Genomic DNA, 20,986 nt, shown 5'->3' with positions numbered 1-20,986 from the left:
ATTTCTATAATGGTGACCCTGGGTGAATGAAGAATAGAGGTGATAATACAGAATATTCCCAATGTACATAGCTGATGGTGGCTTGCTGAACAATATATTTAATTTTCAATGAAATGTAAGTGAAAACTTACCCATATTCCAGGATACCCGAGGGGCATTTGTGTCAGCTGTTCTTATAGATATGTAAACTGTGATTGGGGAGCTTCTTTCAAAGAAGAAATCATGAACTTCTAATTCTACCTGAAAAGGAGAACAAATCTGGCTTTTAAATCCTTATATTATTTGTAAAGTAGATTAAATACTTAAACAGAACACCATATGTATCCAGGTCCAAATTTAGGCCCTTATCCCAATCAGAATGCGGATACAACTAAATAGATGTGATATTGCAAATCTAAAACATGATTCTCTGACTTTGGATGCCAAGAAAGGGGTGAGGTACTATAAGACATAGCACATGTTGTTATAAAGATTGTCAGTAGACTATCACAAGTGTTAGGAATTTGTCTCAAGATTGCAAATGCAAATTGTCTACCTTCATTCAAGTGAACATATTGACTCTTGAGAGTGTTGAAAACGCTAAGCTCATTTTCTCATGTAGGTCTGTAACCATCGAGCGTCTTGCCTCCCTATGAGTAAAATTATTGAAGTGACACCTGTGTCCACCAGCATCTTTCTGCCATCCCTAAGCTAGGAGCCAGTCTATTACTAGGGTACACTACATCCTATATCATATTTAAACACATACACCATTATCCACAAATATCACTTATACCCCAATTTGTCAGATTAGTATGGCACATGGTGAATCGGGTGAGGAAACAGTTTTTTATAAAGAATGTGCTTATTATTGCCTCATGGGAACTACTAGTCTGATTTTACTTTTAAATCAGTGTAAAAACCTTTGTACCCATAATCAACAGTGATGTATAAGTTTGTTACCTCTATATTCCTTCTTTCAACATGACTGCTGTTTGGTGGTTGATATCCTATGAGCATGTCATTAAGATCTTTCCATGTGAAGGATGTGATAGGCTTGGTATGATCATTAAGGTGAGTAATGAATCCGTCACGCGGAGCGTCTGTAATGTTGAAGACTAGCAGAGGCTTGCTTGTTTCATCGTCCTCTGCATCAAGTGCTGCAGTGGTGAAGGGAGTGAGGATGAACTGATCCACTTCTAAAATAAACATCGACATGAAGGCCGCTTTGGGGATTTGATTGGGTACAGCATCTCGAATGTGAACAGGAATCCAAGCATGTTCAGACTGAAAAACAGATTTATTTCGGTTATCTAAAAAAATTGTAGAATGCAAAATATATATCATTGCAAGAAACAAAATGAAACTGTAAACTGAAAAAAAAATTATTGCTTCCAGATTGCAGTGATGAAAAAACAGTTTCTGCATGCTAGAAGAAGTTGTCTTCATTAGGATGATGCTGCTCCACAAGTTTCCTGCCCCTGACCTATGAGCGCTACATGAAGATGTAAGCAGAGGCAATACATTGCAAATACATTGCAAGTAGCGCACAAGTTTGGCCACCACTGCTAGATTGCTTTGGTTCCCTAGGCAATGAGCAGTAAACAATAAAAAAAATTATTGAGAACGAAGAGGATTTTTAATAAAAACAAGTTGTAAAGTTGCTATGTTTTAACAAGCACTTTCCAATTGTAACTATTAACAAACATGAGAATCACCCTTTATGGCACACACTAGGCAACAATCTTACATGAGATTCACCCTTTGTGGCACACACTAGGCAACAATCTTACATGAGATTCACCCTTTGTGGCACACACTAGGCAACAACTTTACATGAGATTCACCCTTTGTGGCACACACTAGGCAACAACTTTACATGAGATTCACCCTTTGTGGCACACACTAGGCAACAACTTTACATGAGATTCACCCTTTGTGGCACACACTAGGCAACAACTTTACATGAGATTCACCCTTTGTGGCACACACTAGGCAACAGCCTTACATGAGATTCACCCTTTGTGGCACACACTAGGCAACAACTTTACATGAGATTCACCCTTTGTGGCACACACTAGGCAACAGCCTTACATGAGATTCACCCTTTGTGGCACACACTAGGTAACAACCTTACATGAGATTCAACCTTTGTGGCTAACACTAGTCAACAATCTTACATGATATTCACCCTTTGTGGCACACACTAGGCAAAACATTACATAAGATTCACCCTTTGTGGCATACAATAGGCAACAACCTTACATGAGAGTCACCCTTTGTGGCACACACTAGGAAACAACCTTACATAAGATTCACCCTTTGTGGCCCACACTAGGCAAAAACCTAAAGTGTAATCTCTTCACCACCTGGCGATTTTCCGTTTTTCGTCTTCATTTTTTTCCTCCCCTTCGTTCAAAAGCCATAAAGTTTTTATTTTCTATCAATTTGTCCATATAAGGGCTTATTTGTTTGCGGGACGAGTTGTACTTTTGAATGACACCATTCATTCTTCCACACATTGTACTGGAAAACGGGAAAAAAATTTCCAAGTGCGTGAAATTTAAAAAAAAAAAGTGCAATTGCACAATTGTTTTTTGGGCGTTTATTTGCCATATTCACCTTATGATAAAACTGACATAGCAGTATGATTCCGTAGGTCAGTAGGAGTTTGTAGATACCAAATATGTATAATTTTTTTTCATTTAAGTGGTGAAAACATTTTCAGACATTTGTCAAAAAAAAAATTGCACTTTTATCGCCATTTTCCAAGACCCGTAGTGTTTTCATTTTTCGGGATCTGGGGCTCAGTGATGGCTTATTTTTTGCGTCATCAGCTGTCGTTTTTAATTATACCATTTTTGGGTAATGTGATGTTTTCATCACCATTTATTGCATTTTATTGCAATACTGCGGCTACAAAAAAAAGTAATTCTGATGTTTTATTTTTTTTTCTCATTATGCCCTTCACAGATGAGATTAATTTATTTTATATATTGATAGAACGGGCATTTCTGAACTCGGCAATATAAAATGTATATTTTTATATTATTATTGCTTGATTTTCAAAAGGGGGTGATTTGATTGTATTTTGTTAAACTTTTTTTTTACACTTTTTATTGTCTTTACTAGTCCCATTGAAATGAACTGAAGCTGCAACGCTCTGAATGCTTGTGTTGTACAGAGCAGGGTATCAGCATCGCTCTGAACAGCAGAAATGCTGATCTCCCGTGAACGATAGCACTCAGCCGGCATTCACAGGAACTACATCATGACAGTGACAGGGGTCATCATCTGCCCCTGGTTGTCAGGACAACCCATTGGCATCCCATGATCATGGGGCACTATGCACTATGTAGAATAGGAAGTGTTATACACAGACACACTGTAGAAAGATAGTCATATATTATATTACTAGCCATCATAGAAGTGATGCTACTAGAATGAATAGTTATGAGCCCATAAAAAAGCAGCACCTTGATGCGGATCCTTCTGCCATCTATTCTGAGGAGAAGCCATATCCGCAGCCTCCATCACCCTCCTCTGAGCTGACTACAGTGAGTAAAGCTGACCAGAATGTGGCCATTTACTGGGGGGAGATAGATCATAACGAGTTTGGGGAAGCCCAACTCACTATTTCCACCTTAGAGCTTGTCCACCATGCAGTTGCCTGACCTAGGGGAGGAAATCAGTGCGAAGTGTATAGCTGTGATCCTCTGTTGCTGACCTTACCACCAATCATTATGGAAATGACGGCAGATCATCCAGAGAAGAGGACAAGGATGATTGAAACCTTATCACGCAGCGCCGGCAAAACATTAATCTGACATAAAGCGCAGACAGTGGCTGTGGCCCCTGCACCAGCCGCGATAGTGAACAGGGGCAAGGGCCTGGGGGCTGCACGAAGCAGCCTGAGGGGCGCATGTGGCCCGCGGGCCGCGTCTTTGAGACCTCTGATCTAGATTAAGTACCTGGGCTTCAAAAAATACACACATTCTTGTTTTATATCACGCATCTACACACATAGGGGACATGCTTAGCAAAGATAAAACTACAATATAAGCCTGTGATAGTGGAAAAATGCACTTTAAAAGAAAGTGACAAGTTCCCTTTATGGACAAATCTCTTTTTTACCCAAATTATGCTGAATGGCACAGTTAGGATCATTTTTCCACTCCAACTGATGCCTCTGCTCTGTGCCAGTCATTGCACTGGTTGCCCTGCCATTATAGAGTTTAATATAAACTTATCACTCTCATCCATAAAGCTCTTCACAGTGCAGTGTAGCGCCCCTGAACCCATCAGGAGCAACAAGGTATTGCAACCTGTCAAAGTTGCAGGGCCTAACCCCAGAAACCCGGAAGACCAGTGCCGGTAACACCAAAACACATACAGTACAGACCAAAAGTTTGGACACACCTTCTCATTCAAAGAGTTTTCTTTATTTTCATGACTCTGAAAATTGTAGATTCACATTGAAGGCATCAAAACTATGAATTAACACATGTGGAATTAAATACTTAATAAAAAAGTGTGAAAAAACTGAAAATATGTTTTATATTCTAGGTTCTTCAAAGTAGCCACCTTACGCTTTGATCACTGCTTTGCACACTCTTGGCATTCCCTTGATGAGCTTCAAGAGGTAGTCACCGGAAATGGTCTTTCAACAGTCTTGAAGGAGTTTCCAAAGATGTTCATCACTTGAGGGCCCTTTTGCCTTCACTCTGCGGTTCAGCTCACCCCAAACCATCTTGATTGGGTTCTGGTCTGGTGACTGTGGAGGCCAGGTCATCACCCCACCACTCTCCTTATTAGTCAAATAGCCCTTACACAGCCTGGAGGTGTGTTTGGGGTCATGGTCCTGTTGAAAAATAAATGATGGTCCAACTAAACGCAAACCGGATGGAATAGCATGCCGCTGCAAGATGCTGTGGTAGCCATGCTGGTTCGGTATGCCTTCAATTTTGAATAAATCCCCAACAGTGTCACCAGCAAAGCACCCCTACACCATCACACCTCCTCCTCCATGCTTCACGGTGGGAACCAGGCATGTAGACTCCATCCGTTCACCTTTTCTGCGTCGCACAAAGATACGGTGGTTGGATCCAAAGATCTCAAATTTGGACCCATCAGACCTAAGCACAGATTTACACTGGTCTAATGTCCATTCCTTGTGTTCTTTAGCCCAAACAAGTCTCTTCTGCTTGTTGCCTGTCCTTAGCAGTGATTTCCTAGCAGCTTTTTTACCATGAAGGCCTGCTGCACAAAGTCTCCTCTTAACAGTTGTTCTAGAGAAGTGTCTGCTGCTAGAACTCTGTGTGGCATTGACCTGATCTCTAATCTGAGCTGCTGTTAACTTGTGATATCTGAGCCTAGTGACTCGGATAAACGTATCCTTTGCTGCCAAGGTGACTCTTGGTCTTCCTTTCCTGGGACGGTCCTCATGTGAGCCAGTTTCTTTGTAGCGTTTGATGTTTTTTGCCACTGCACGGACACTTTCAAAGTTTTCCCAATTTTTCTGACTGACTGACCTTCATTTCTTTACTTAGCTCCTTTTTTCTTGCCATAATACAAATTCTAATAGTCTATTCAGTAGGACTATCAGCTGTGTATCCACTAGACTTCTGCACAACACAACTGATGGTCCCAACCCCATTTATAAGGCAAGAAATCCCACTTATTAAACCTGACAGGGCACACCTGTGAAGTGAAAACCAATTACGGTGACTACTTCTTGAAGCTCATCAAGAGAATGCCAAGAGTGTGCAAAGCAGTAATCAAAGCAAAACGTGGCTACTTTGAAGAACCTAGAATATAAGACATATTTTCAGTTGTTTCACACTTTTTTATTAAGTATTTCATTCCACATGTGTTAATTCAAAGTTTTGATGCCTTCAATGTGAATCTGCAATTTTAAGAGTCATGAAAATAAAGAAAACTCTTTGAATGAGAAGGTGTGTCCAAACGTTTGGTCTGTACTGTATATAATACCAGTTTTTCCCCATCCCCAAGGACTGGTGACAGACTAGAGTTGGACCCAATGGATGGCCACCTAGGGGATGGAGTCGATCCAGTCAACTAGACGACAACCAGGAGGGAGGGGTAAGAATGTCAGGGAGTCAGTAAGTGGAAGCGAGAGGACACGGACGTAACCATACTGACGGGAGTGTGACGGTAACCTGAGGGCCCAGGCGTGTGGTTGCCGGTGAAGTACGGTGGAGTGCTCTCGGAACCAAAGCACCGAGGGGGTACAGAATCCTAGGTCAGGAAAATGCTCCAGGCAGACCTGATAAATTCTGCACAATGAGGGGACCATCCAGGACCTCCCTGACCGTAAAATCCGGGGGCACCAGCAGTGATGGGAGAACCAGGGACCAGAACGGAACACCGACCCTACAGGGTTCAAATTGCTGCTGTACGGACTAAAGACCGAGACACTACCAGGAGGGGACCCCCAGACTCTCAAAGCCATGGGGACCCACCAACTAGAGAAGGGTGCGGGGGAAAGAAGCAACCAGGTCACCAAACTAGCACTTTGACTAAGGGGACCAGTGGTGAGGACCAGCCTTCCTCTGGGTACCAGCTATCAACCTGCTGTGAGTAAAGAACCCAGTTACACTGCAATCCCTTGAGTGGCCTACCTTTTTTCCGCACCTAACTCCATCACCTACCCCTCTGGTGCCCCGGCCCTACTTGCGGAGGGCCTAACAACCAGGCTGCCACTAACATCAGCCCAGCGGTGAGAAACTGTGCAGCGGCAGTTCCCTCACCATAACCGCAAACCGCAAGTGGAGTCACTATACAAACTTTATAAATATTCCTCTGTACATAACTCCCTTCAAGCGACTCCCAAGGTCACGGAACTGGGCAATGGCCACCCAGTGAACTGTCCCCATAAATATACGGCCCGGAACCGAGTACCCCATAGCCCTGGGGCAGTACAGCAGCACCGCCTTACATCTCCTTCCTCATCTCTGTCTATCACCACACCCATGCCCTCTGTTCAGCTAATGACCTAAGACTGACATCCTCAATAATTCGAACCTCCCACTCTTGTTTTCAAGATTTCTCACAAGCTGCACCAATGCTCTGGAACACACTACCAAGAACAATTCAATTAATTCCCAACATCCGCACCTTTAAGCAGGCCCTAAGAATGCATTTCTTTAGACTAGCCTATCCCTTCACCTCCCTCATCTAACTAGTCCCATTCTGCCCTTCATAAAATTTACTTCCAATTCTTGTCCCCTGTGTCTTCTTCATGTACATTTTTACACTCTGTACTTGTATAAATTCTGGCTGGCGACTGGTCCACGCAGCTGGTTTTGAATCCCATATTATGTTGATGACTGAATCATATATGACAAGCTTTTCACTTTTTATTTTTTTTTCTTCTTCCCTCAATTCACCTTTTGTGCCTCCCCTATTTCCTCATAGACTGTATGCTTATGAGCAGGACCCTCACTCCTCTTGGTATTTGAATTGTGTTATTCTCTATTGTCTCATGTAATGTCTCATGTTGTCTGTACATGTCCCCTCTGAATTGAAAAGTGCTGCAGAATATGTTGGCGCTATAGAAATAAAATTATTATTATTATTATTATTAGGGCTTATATTTCAAGGGCTATATAGATTAATGCTAATATTTTCAGGTACATATCCATACAGTGTGTCCACCCCTATCATGTCCACCACCACTAACTTGAGAATGGCGGCAGCTATAGGAATAGAAGTGGTGTCTAGGCATAGTAAAGTATCCATGCGCTACACAATGAAACCACCTATAGTGCCACATGGTGGAAAACAACAGAGTTAGTATTTTCATCTCGAAAACGGAACAAGATAGAGGAAAAAAAGTGAATTAACAAAGTTGTAGGGCATCATCAATTCAATACGAATCGACACCTTGCATACAGAAATGCTATGATTAGAACGTGTAAAACTCACAAGGCTGCAGACGTGAAGCGATACCTCATTGAGACCTTCCTACAAGTCATATGGTATGGTGGCTGCATGGAGTGGCCTCCACGCTCACCTGACCTGACCCTATTGGACTTCTTTCTGTGAGGTCACATCAAACAGCAGGTGTATGCGACCCCTCCACCAACATTGCAGGACCTACGACAACGTATCACAGATGCTTGTGCAAACGTGTCACCTACCATATTGCACAACGTGCAGAAGATACAGAATGCTGTCCAGGGTCCAGATGTGCATTGTAGCTGACGGTGGCCAGTTTGAGCATCAAAGTTAAAATTAGTGCCATATGCGTGACCAGAATTCAATGTCTTGGGGGGGTCATGGGTTTCATATCATAGCATTTCTATATGCAAGGTGTCGATTCGTATTGAATTGATGATGCCCTACAATTTTTTAACTCACTTTTTTCTCTATCTCGTTCCGTTTTCATGATAAAAACGCTAACTCCGTTGTTTTCCACCAGGTGGCGCTATAGATGGTTTCATTGAATAGCGCATGGCTACTTTACTATACCTAGACACCACTTCTATGCCTATAGCTGCCGTCGTTCTCAAGTTACTGGTGGTGGACAGGATATGGGTGGACACACTGTATAAATTTAAGTTATTGAACATAAGTTCATTATTACTTTTGATTTTTATTTTTAATGTTAGAATATAAAAGTAATTTTGTTATTAAAAATGTTATCTACATTCTCAAGGGCCAAATAGGTATATCAATTTTGTGTTTTACTGTATAACCTCTATTCAATAAAAACAGAAAAGGTTTGCATTTTTCTTTATTTCTTTTGTTTAAAGAGTATCTGTCGGCAGATTTATGATACTCCATCTGTGAACAGTATGATGTAAAGGCAAAGACTCTGATTCCAGAGATGTGTCACTTATTGGGCTGCTTGCTGCAGTTTTGATATAATCACAGCTCTACTAGTTCTCAGAATGCTGAGCTCTATATAAGTCCGCCTACGCAAACTGATTGGTAAATTTCTATGTACACTGTCCATAGGCTGAAACCTGCCAATCAGTGATGGGGTTATACAGAGCTCAGTATGGAGGACTACATGGCAGTAGGTTTACTAGTCCTCCAGTGATAATCTCCAGCTATTTAAGGGGTTTTATCACAGAGTTTCCAAATAATATCTTGGCGGCATATAAGGAACTGGTAATAAATAAATCATCAGTTAACCTAAATGGAGACAAAAGCACAACATATAAAACTCTCATGTGTTTGTTTAGCATGAATTATAAATTAACCTTTCCTTTGCAATCATATTTTAGTGTTGTCTCACCCTCTTGTCCTCCCTCCACAAAACTAGAAAGACGATAGTTTCTCTTATAAGTGACCTAGCAATGACTTATCAGAAGTTTTCAATCAGGACTTTTCTACCAAAATTCAGTAGATTTATTTTATGCAGCCCAAATGATTTAGGATATTCCCCATTTCTTTTTGAATACACATATTTACTTTGTGCTCCAGCAAATATTGAACAAAGCGCCATCTGGATAAATAACGTCAGTGACAGATGTACAGCTGTGCGCGGAAAAGTAAGAAAACAAACAAACAAAAGAAGCATGGCCATGATGAATCCATGACAATGGCGCATCCATTCTTTAATATCTCGTACTTCCTTTACCAGGAGCTGGCATACCATACTGCAATATTTCTTCCTTACTGTGCAATGTCTCATGAGTTGATACTTTACAATATATTGAAATATAAAAGAGATGCAATATGTTCTAGTTTAACAATGTCAGATGATAGATGTTTCCTTTCAGTTAAAGGGTTTATCCATTTAAAACAAGTTAACACCTGCGCACAGGATGGATAATAACTTTCTGATCCATAGGGGCCAACAGCTGGGACTCCTAGCTTTATCTCCACCAAGGAACTTTTATCCTTGTAGCAAATTGCAGAAAGGATGCTCAACCAGCACTCCATTCAATCTCTGTGGTGCTGCCGGAAAAAGCCAAATTCGCTCCTCAGCAGCTTCATAGAAAATGAATTGAATACATGTCGATCATGTGCACTGCTATTCTATTCTTATGCCCTGGCATGTGTAGCACCCCTGAGCCACTCAGGGCACTACTAGGAACTGCATCCTCAACAGGATGCGGGGCCTACCCTCTGGGACCTGGAACACCAGTGCCAGCAACACCCACACACACCAAAATCCCAGTTTCCACTCCACAACAGGGGTAATTGGCTAGTCAGACAAAAGGGGATGGCCACCTAGAGGGCGGAGCTAGACCATAGGTACTAGACAGCCTGGTGGGAGGGGACAGTAGGCGGTCTTAAGTAGTGAGTGAAAGTGGAAAGACATGCCTGAGAGCTGGGTCATGTAATAGTGACCTGGAGGCACAGGAGAGTGGTCACCAGGGCAGGTACACTCGAGTACTGCTGGGACCAGAGCACCGACGGGGCACAGGGCCCTAGGTCAGATGTCATCAGTTTCATACGGTTTGGCAAATACCTGCACAGTGAGGGGACCTCCACGGACCTCAATGACCCACAGATCCGGGGGCACCAGCAGTAAAGGAAGGATCAGGGTTTGGGACACAGACCAGCCCTACAGGGTTCACACTGCCAACCGTTAGGACAAGGAGACTGCCACAAAAAGGGACAGTCGGACCCAAAACTGCTCCACGCTACGGGGACCCAACCACACTGAGGGTGCCGGAGACAGAGAAACCGAGTAATCAACTGGCACTGGAACTACAGGGACCTGAACCAGCCGTCCGAGGGTCAAGAGTGAGTAGAGACTGTTAATTACAAACCATGGTGTGGCCTCCCTTATTACTCCATCATACATCTCCTGGGCTCAGCCCTACCTGTGGAGGATCTACCACCACAGCTGCCATTACCACCAGCCCTAGAGATAATCAACTCAGCAGTGGCGGTTTCCCAAGATTAACCACAACCCGCAGGTGGCGTCACACAAATGACTTTAATCTCCCCTGTAAATACTCCCCATTAAAAAGCACCCAGGGCATGAGACCGGGCAACGGACACCAAAGTGACATTCCCCAGTGATACACTGCCCGGGACCGAGTACTCCATTCACTGGGCGACACAGCTTTTTTACTGGCGTGACGAAAAGGATATGGACTAGGCCCGTTAATCCGGGTGACATGCGTCTTATGGACTGTTTTGTGCAAAAACTGCCACCATCTTTATTTTTGTGAAAAACGGGCTGCGCCATCATTGTGCCAAAAGTGCATGAACATAAATCCCTCCCACTAGTCCGGCAAGCGTCGGCGAAAGCTGGCAGTAACCTGACCCAGAAGCTCCCAGAGTGCCCAGTCCCCGCGAGAGTGGCAAAAGATAACCAAGGGGGAGACAAGATGGAGGAACAGGGAGACGGCGAGGCTGCAGGCAGAGCCTAGCGACGGCGCAGGAGCGGCAGTGCTTGGTGCAGTAGCACCGCTACTAAAGGAGGAGATTACCGTTTATGATAATCCGGCAGCAGCGGATGCCGACCAAGTCGTCCCCGTTCCCTCCGCCTTGAACCCGTAGGAGGCAGATTCAGGCTCCAGGATTCCGGAGGCAGCATGGGTCCCGCGCTTCTGAGGAAATGGGTACCGGGCTTCACTATCAATGCATTCTGCACCTGAGATTTTGGTGCCGGAGCATGAGGAGGAGTCCCTCTCGGATGAGGAGCCTATTTCTAACATCATTGATGTTCTGATACCAGTTTGCCGTCAATGCAGTCAGCCAGGACACTTTGCCCGGGTATGCCTTTAAGATGTCAAGGGCCAGGGAGCCGGGATTGGTTCCCAGATGCAGCTGTGGTAGCTGAACCAGGCTACCCCAGTTTATTTTTGTTGAAAGTAATGTTGAAAAATGCTGGAAAGTTACATGATTGCATAAATGTTTGAAAGTTAACTAAAGATGGACCACTGGTCATTGGACTGGGAATGACCCAAACTATCGCAAGGTACATATGTTGCACCAAGTGTGCCTCCCAGAGTAAACCTTGCCATCAGGACACTGATACCGCCACCAAGGAGAGGAAGATTGGAGAAAAGGCTGGGATAGAGCTGGCCCAGATCTGGTCACCAAAGGACCGGTGACCTGCCTTCTTAGAGAGTACTGGTTTCAGGACCTTTGGGTAGTGGGTTTATGGAGGGAAGAATGCTCATGCAACGTTAAAAGTAAAGCCTCCCCTGTGCGGGAAAAAAGTTATATGTTTTTCTATGTTTAATAAATCACTTTATTCTCTTTACAGCCCGAGGATGTGCTGTGTTTCACCAAGGGGGAATGTAGCGCTCCTGAGCCACTCAGAGCACTACTAGGAACTGCATCCTCAACAGGATGCAGGGCCTACCCTCTGGGACCTGGAACACCAGTGCCAGCAACACCCACACACACCAAAATCCCAGTTCCCACTCCACACCAGGGGTAACTGGCTAGTCGGACAAAAGGGATGGCCACCTAGAGGGCAGAGTTAGACCAGAGGTACTAGACAGCAAGGTGGGAGGGGACAGTAGGCGGTCTTGAGTAGTGAGTGAAAGTGGAAAGACGTGCCTGAGAGCTGGGTCATGTAATAGTGACCCGGGGTCACAGGAAAGTGGTCACCAGGGCAGGTACACCCGAGTACCGCTAGAATCAGAGCACCGACGGGGCACAGGGCCCTAGGTCAGATGTCAGTTTCATATGGTTTGGCAAATACCTGCACAGTGTGGGGACCTCCAAGGACCTCACTGACCCACAGATCCGGGGGCACCAGCAGTAAAGCAAGGATCAGGGTTCAGGACACAGACCAGCCCTACAGGGTCCACACTGCCAACCGTAAGGACAAGGAGACTGCCACAAAAAGGGACAGTTGGGCCCAAAACTGCTCCACGCTAAAGGGACCGAGGGTGCCGGGGACAGAGCAACCGAGTCATCAACTGGCACTGGAACTACAGGGACCTGAACCAGCCGTCCGAGGGTCAAGAGTGAGTAGAGACTGTTAATTACAACCCATGGTGTGGTCTCCCTTATTACTCCATCATACATCTCCTGGGCTCAGCCCTACCTGCGAAGGTCTACCACCACATCTGCCATTACCACCAGCCCTAGAGATAATCAACTCAGCAGTGGCAGTTTCCCCAGATTAACTGCAACCGGCAGGTGGCGTCACACAAATAACTTTAATCTCCCCTGTAAATATTCCCCATTAAAAAAGCCCCCAGTGCACGGGATAGGGCAATGGACACCAAAGTGACATTCCCCAGTAATACACTGCCCGGGACCAAGTACCCCATTCCCTGGGCAATACACAGAGTCCTGGCTGCATGATGGTGGTACACCCCTGCAGGTCACATGCTGCCTTTGATCTCAGCTGGCCAGGACTAGGTATTAATTCATTGAAAACATATCTTTACTAAACAGTCATGTGATGACAAGTATATACATGAGATAGCGGGCACATAACGTCTTGCATGTTTCTTCATCAATATAGTATTTCCCCATAAACAGTCTCTCTACTCCTTCCATCTCAGCTGTTCATGTCTTCACTAGTTCCATTTATTTCACCACCACTCAGATCAACCAGTATAGTCTTTGAGAGTTATTCTTTCCCTCTTGTGGTTCTCTTTGTAAAGAAGCTGCATTGCAAATATGGCCAGACTTTAGCGTGAAGCTTACTCATGTCTATGGACCTTCTGCTCTAGTCCTCCACTTCATCTTATGTTCAATGCCATCTGGGCCCATTACCGATTAGAATTGTAAACTGCTTAATCCCATGCTGATAGGCTTCCCATCTCAGGACTGGTCCTTCCTCATTAGATAACCCTACAAGATGGTCAACTCTTGGTACTTAAAATCTCACTATCTCTGGCTTCAGTCTCTTCTGCTTCAGGGACACCCTTGTCATGCAACCTTGTCGGTTACCCAGACCAAAGATCTGTCTCTGTCACATGCTAGGCCCTCTCTGATCTTCTAGAAGGAAACTGTCTCTGTCCCTAGACCTTAGCTCCTCCCAGCCTGGGCTAGTCCCAAATATTAACTCTCTTATTCTACTCACTGCCTGTTGCTGGGCAAAACTCCTCTTCCTCACATGGCAGTGCACAGCATTATACAAGCAAACATTAACTCCTGTCTTTCCTGTCGTCATGCAAAACATATTCAACACTTATTACAATTCCCATTACATACCATACAATAATGCAGAATATAATACACATATTACTTACACAACTATAATGTGATTGGTCTCTTCAAGGTGGAACATGGCAGTATGTCCATCTCCTTACACCACCACAGGATCATATAAAGGCTAAGTTAAAACAGAGTTCATGAAGCCCCCATAACAAAGCCGATGAGGTTTATCTGCGCGTGACCTACTAATCTTTGTTAATTATTTGGCATGGGTACAGTAACAAATAAATATACACTGTTTTTGAGTTTGAGTGGATCTACAAAACCACCTTCTCTGGCAGGTCTGGGATAACCCCAGTTTGAGATAGCCACTGAAAATATAAGAATTTTCCTTCACATTTATTCATAAGATTGGATAAAACAACTGTTTCTGATCTAGATATTAGTGTTCACTCTATATAGCAAGTCATCATAAAAGTTAAATGCATTTGTTAAGGAAAAGTGCTTTAATCATGAATATCGGGCAAATATTCAGTTTACTACTCTCACACCTGTATTCTCAAAATGTAAAAATTATTTCCATTATAAACAAAATAATTGGATATCAAGAGTAAAGCTATGTTTCTAATTGGAGGTATTTGCTAATATTATTATTATTATTATTATTATTCCACCTATTACATATTGGGATAGAATCTTGGAGATGGGAATACCCCTTTAAGGAAACTTTTACTGTTAAATACAGTACCTTGTACAAAGCTTTGCTTCGGGTATCAGTGAGGTCCAATCTAATACTGATGTAGTCAGTGTTAGGAGATGGTGGGTCTAAATGCTGGTACCTCATTCCCATGACAAGAAATTCTTCACAGCTGGTTTTTATGGTGAGCTGTAACTTTTTCAGCCCTGGAATACAACCTCCACTTTTACATAGAGGACTAAGCTTATGGTCTGGAAAAGGAAAAAGTTAAATTAGATATATTTAATTTTCAATATGAGTCAACAATCCCAACAATAGTGTTTAATGTCTTTCATTATTACAGTCTAATTCCTATTATCCAGTTGTAACTTGAGATTATAATTCCTGTATTTACAAGTATTCAGGATTATCAGAGAGAAAAATAAAATTTATAAATTGCATATTTTTAGGATGATGACACGGGATGCTTTGAGGTGGCGTCTAATTCTAGATTATTTTACATTCCTTGTTAAAAGAACTTGCTCTTGGATGTCAGTGTAAGGCTACGTGCATACAGGATTGAATTTTTGCAGTTCACGGTTGCGCATATACAGCTTTTGGCCATGGAAGAAAGCATAAGTGAGTATAACTAGTGACATAGCAAGGACTCTCAACTGCTCATCAATGTGAAGGAACACAATTCCCTGCCTATTTGTTTTATCACAGGAGCAAGTGTTTCTGCCATGCCAATAGCCTTCTGAGTTCATAATAAATCAAGTGGGTCCAATGAAGCTCATTCGTTATTGACTTGATTTATAATGTGACCAAAGGGCTTGTGACACAACAGAAACATTTGCTGATATGATAAAACAAATAAGTAAGGAGATGTCATCTGTCCCTGCTGTGTCACCAGTATATTCACTTATGCAACTCTACATGGTAAAACCCAATAACACATTACAAAGCAAGGGCACATTTCTAAAATTATTTCAGCACTGGAACATTTTTTTTAAACACATTTAATTGTGAAACATATTAATATTCAAAAATGTACTGCTTTAGTTAGTTAGAGGGCATGAAATAAGCGAGGTAGCAACTAAGTTGCTTTTTCTATCTGCTTTCATTTCCATTATTGTTCGCTTTTATCTTACATAGTGTACAGCATATTTCCATGAAGCTTGGCCCCCCAGACCATAGCCAGAAGTGTGTATTAGTAACATTACAGGAGATGGGTTAGCTCCTGACATTCCAACCACCTTTCTGCAGCCCATTAATTTCTATACAGAAGTTAGTAGTTCAACTCCTTCCACTCAGCCCATGACAAGATGCTGTTATAAATCTTGCAAAATCACCATCCTGTAGTGGTTTCTTCCCTAGTCTCATTATCACAGCTCTCCCTGAGCCGCCTGCTGGTTCAAATGCCCAGTTTTCTCAATAAGCAAATACTGTGATAACAGTGTAGACTTCAAAACAAACCACTGATAGCTGAATGTGTTATAGCAGAACTTGTCCTGAGCTTTATAGTTCTATTAATCCTATAGTTCTGCTAGTCATCAGAACTGTCACTTAAAGAGGAGAGCCTGCCCGAAACCAGAATGTAAGGACACTGCATATCTTTGACCAACTCAAGAGACAATTTGAGAATTCATTGCTACTCTGTCTTTAATGCCCAACATAGAAGTTAAATTACAAAAGTCATGTAAGGCGACTTGTTGCAAGAAGTCATGATAGTGGAGGTTGAGATGACGATGAGAAAGCATAGTTCGAAAGCAGCTGGGATTTCCATTGATTTTAAGACATGATGCCTGTGTGTGTACTATTTTAATATCTCATTTTTGCTACATAGTATAATGTGATGAGTAGAAAAAAACCTGTATGCATCTCTAAATGTAGCTGTATGTAAACTACTAATCACCTTTATTATGTGCTAATTTTTATAAGTAAAACTTACTGGATCCACTGAAGTAACTGTGGGGATGGTCCCCACGTGGCTGTTCTTTTACTGGATCTCCAGTGACAAGCTGACCATGGGCTGGCAAATGAGATTCCAAAGAAGCCACCCGGACAGTGCACTCCAGATTCAATCTTTTTTCAAAGTCAAAGTTCAATGTGTTCTTGTCAATGGTATTTGATAGCCCATAGAATTCTGTGACTTCTAGTTTCTTAGGTCCCAGCTTTATAATATTACAGTCTGGTTCCACTAACTTAATCCTCAATATGAAGTTTTCTGTGACTGTTCGATTTTCCGTAAACCTGTGGACATAGCAATCACACACTTTTCAGCATTTGATTTACACAAGGTTGGACAGAACATGGACTCATGGTCACCAGAGTTTCCAATGATCTTCCTAGTTTTGATCTTATAGCAATGGGTTCATCCCCTTGTAGAGCAGTGTTTCTCAACTCCAGTCCTCCAAGGCCCCCAACGGATCAGGCTTTCAGGATTTCCTTAGTATTGCACAGGTGATGGAATTATTCCCTGTACAATGCCGTGAAAATCCTGAAAATATGGTGAGCCTTGAGAACTGGAGTTGATAAACACTGTTTTAGAGGTTTACTGGCAAATTGGCAACAATTCAATGTTAGGGGACATACAATTGTCCCATGTATCTGGATGGTAGGCCCATAAAATAATTTTATCTGGTGAGCCCAAACTTATTAAATGTAAATTTGATATTTCTAAAATATATACATTCTAACCATTATCGTTTCCATTATTATTTTTTCTATTTAAGAATTCTGGCAATTCCATCTGACCTGTAAACCCGAAGCATCACTTCATCTTCGTCTAATATGGGACAGCCATAGTGAATGTACTTTACTTCGTTATTCAAAAAATGACAGTCAAACACCTGAAATTACACAGAGCATGCAGAATTATTAATCACAAAAACAATAACCATAAAATACTGTACAAAATTTATAGAAATTATGTATATGTAGAAGTAAAAAGTATTGATGGCTAGGACTTCTGGATTTCCTGCCAGTAGTCAGGAAGATCTTTCATTGGGGAAATCAAGTTAAAATAATCTTATGATAAGTCACAAATAACATTGTGGTAGACTTTGATCTATAATCAACTGTGTTTGAGAATGAAAGAGCTCCCAAACCCCTTCATGTTCTTTAAGAGATTGGACAGAAAGAAGATATCCTCACTTCTGTCTTAGGTGAGGACCACCGGAGTGGCGGCATTGGAGCAACGAGGCATTCATGGTAAGTATGTGTATATTTTTTGTAACATTTTTTCATATTCCCCAACTTAAAATCTGTACACACAAAGATGCAGGCTGATGGCTGGCTCATACAGCATTGATAGATTACCCATATTTATTATACTGATGGCTGGACCATACCTGACAAGTACTTTTTACCTAGTGTGCCCCCCCATTTCCTTATAGATTGTAAGCTTGTGAGCAGGGCCCTCACTCCTCCTGCAGGTGTTGAATTAAAGGGAACCTGTCAGCAGAAATTTCGACTAAAACCTAACAGATTCCCCCTCTGCAGCTCCTGGGCTGCATTCTAGAAAGGTCCCTGTTATTATAGTGCCCCCTTTCTGACCCAAAAAAAGAGTTTATATCGAGGTACCTTTTTGGCTTCTGAAACTCTAAATGTGTCACGGGGGCGGGCTGCCTGATGGCCGTTATTCTGCCCCCTGGTCCTGTATGCCGCCCCCATCGCCGATTTCTATACTTCTGGACGCCGCCCACTGCTCCAGCCATCCCCGCGCATGCCCAGTGCTCATCTCTCGTGGATGAGCACTGTGCCCAGTGACACCGGTGGTGACGTGCGCGCAGGGTTTAGATTATGGGCGGTGCTGTGATGTTAATTACCAAGCAACCGCCCATAATCGCGGGACCGCGCATTCCCCCTCGGCCTGCTTCTTTCTGTGCAAGCGCGCTGCAGCTGAACTCCTCCTGATCGGTGTAGTCACTGCTCCGCGCTCCTCCCATCTATTTCCTGCCTCAGGGCAAGATGGGAAGGAGGTGACGTGAGTTCAGCTGCAGCGCGCTTGCGCAGAAAGCAGGCCGAGGGGGAATGCGCGGTCCCGCGATTATGGGCGGTTGCTTGGTAATTAACATCACAGCACCGCCCATAATCTAAACCCTGCGTGCACGTCACCAGTGGTGACGCTGGGCACAGTGCTCATCCACGAGAGATGAGCACTGGGCATGCGCGGGGATGGCTGGAGCAGTGGGCGGCGTCCAGAAGTATAGAAATCGGCGATGGGGGCAGCATACAGGAACAGGGGGCAGAATAACGGCCATCGGGAAGCCCGCCCCCGTGACACATTTAGAGATTCAGAAGCCAAAAAGGTACCTCGATATAAACTCTTTTTTTGGGTCAGAAAGGGGGCACTATAATAACAGGGACCTTTCTAGAATGCAGCCCAGGAGCTGCAGAGGGGAAATCTGTTAGGTTTTAGTCGAAATTTCTGCTGACAGGTTCCCTTTAAGTGGTACATTGGAATATATTATATTGTTTGTACATGGATTGTCTCAACTGTAAAGTGATGCAAAATATGTTGGCGCTAAATAATTATTTTAATTATTAGAAACAATTTTGTTCAATACAATCCACTGTTAATCACACAGCTTCTATTCCCAACCCCTGATGATGATTTTGGGTCAGTGATAGAAACATAGTGAGTGACCACAGCTTCTATCACCTCAAACGAATCATCATCAGTGGCTGGCAGTGATGTTATTCGAATAGCTTCTATCACCTTCCCCTGATGACATTTGATGGTGCTGTGTTGGCGGTAACTGCAGATGTGGTCACTTCTCAATCACTTCTACTGAACCAGGATTTCATTAAGGTATGGTGGTGACAGTAGCTGTGGCAAGTGACTTCAGTGCTGCCACCTAATGATGTTCTTTTTCAGGATCAAGCTGATTGATGTGCAATGAAGTGCAGCCCCAGCTTCCTAAGAACTCCCATTTAAGACTTCTCTCAAACAATGCATCTCATCTCAAGTAAAGTAAAAAAAAAAAAAACACAAATAGGAAATAGCAGGATAGGCAGAAGAGTAGGGGAATATAATAAAACTAATTACAAAAGTGGTTGGGGCTTAAAGATTCGTAAAAAGCTCTTTAGGTATCAGACCGCCACAAAAGTATGGTATGCTTTGTTGTACATAAAATATATGTGACTTTAAGTAAATTTAGCTTTTTTCAGTACAGGATTTACTTTTTGTGCAGCCTGAGTGATGCTATCTGCAAAGTTACGAGCAACATACATACAATGAACAAGGAAGATGATGTTATCCATTTTTCTGATGCACCTGTGGTGCTTAGTTTACTTTTCATGCCTTCTTCATATATGCTACGTGCAAGAGTTTGTCAGGGCATTCATAGTCATCAAAACCTCAGATTGCAAGAATCATAGAATGCTTACTAAGCCCTACTAAGACATTTAAACCAGGAATACGGTTTAGCTTTTCCCATGTAATCTCTATAATATTCTTAGTAAATTAATAGGAAGTTATATATTTTTTTCAAACACAAAACATCAAACGCTTTCTTCCAGTAGGGGGCAACAGTTGTGTATCTTCTAGCAAGGGCTTATACTAACTGTGAACAGTTAAGAAACTTTTGTGTCTTAGAACAATTATCATACCATATTTATAAGTTCCATTCAACATTCATTGCAAAAAAGAATGATTTTGCTTGCTATACACAAAATATGTCACAATGTGCTACCAGTTATAACAAGACATCTTCAGCTGGTGTACAGCCTAATCCTTTATATTGTCTGCGAAACACAAGAAATAGGATCTATAGAATTAATGAAGAATTAAAGGTGTGGAGCAGAAGTGCGCACTCTTGGCCTCTGCTATATTCAGACAATGCTCTATAGAGTCCAGTTCTCAGGATCGGTGGGGGTCTCAACAGTTGGACAACCAGGTATCGGGAAGTTGATAGATGTTAATTTCCTAACTGGGAACAACGCTTTTAAGGCCCCTTTACAGGAGATGACATTTCAAATGACTTTCACACAATCAGTCCTAGCAGAGGATCTGATGAACAATTTCAATCTGCCCGGCAAGGAGCATCTTTGTTGCCAATTGATAATGTTTTTAAAGGGAACCTGTCATGTGAAAAAAACAGCAGATATGAGGTTAATCTGCAGGTTACCGCCGCTGCTCACTATACACTGTATGGTGACTAAAGCCATCATATATCTCTAGCCAATGGGTTGTTTGATCAAACATCAAAGGGAAATTAGCAATTATGAAGTACCGAATTCTCCAATTAAAATTTAACCTTTATTATT

At 42.7% G+C, this 20,986-nt stretch overlaps 1 protein-coding gene across 1 annotated transcript in view; it reads right to left on the bottom strand.

The window, feature by feature from the left end:
- Positions 1-20,986, bottom strand: part of FREM1 (FRAS1 related extracellular matrix 1) — a 289,664-nt gene that overhangs the window by 212,238 nt on the left and 56,440 nt on the right. Inside the window, exons 3-7 of the mRNA XM_075316948.1 lie at positions 17,471-17,565; positions 16,665-16,966; positions 14,786-14,985; positions 943-1,266; positions 132-240 (exon numbers count right to left, since the gene is read on the bottom strand). Coding sequence (XP_075173063.1) covers positions 132-240; positions 943-1,266; positions 14,786-14,985; positions 16,665-16,966; positions 17,471-17,565 — 1,030 coding nt within the window. The remainder of the gene's footprint in view (positions 1-131; positions 241-942; positions 1,267-14,785; positions 14,986-16,664; positions 16,967-17,470; positions 17,566-20,986) is intronic.

The sequence above is a fragment of the Anomaloglossus baeobatrachus genome, chromosome 1 (assembly GCF_048569485.1).
Source record: "Anomaloglossus baeobatrachus isolate aAnoBae1 chromosome 1, aAnoBae1.hap1, whole genome shotgun sequence".
Lineage (NCBI taxonomy): Eukaryota > Metazoa > Chordata > Amphibia > Anura > Aromobatidae > Anomaloglossus > Anomaloglossus baeobatrachus.
This window is presented reverse-complemented; position numbering and strand designations above follow the sequence as displayed.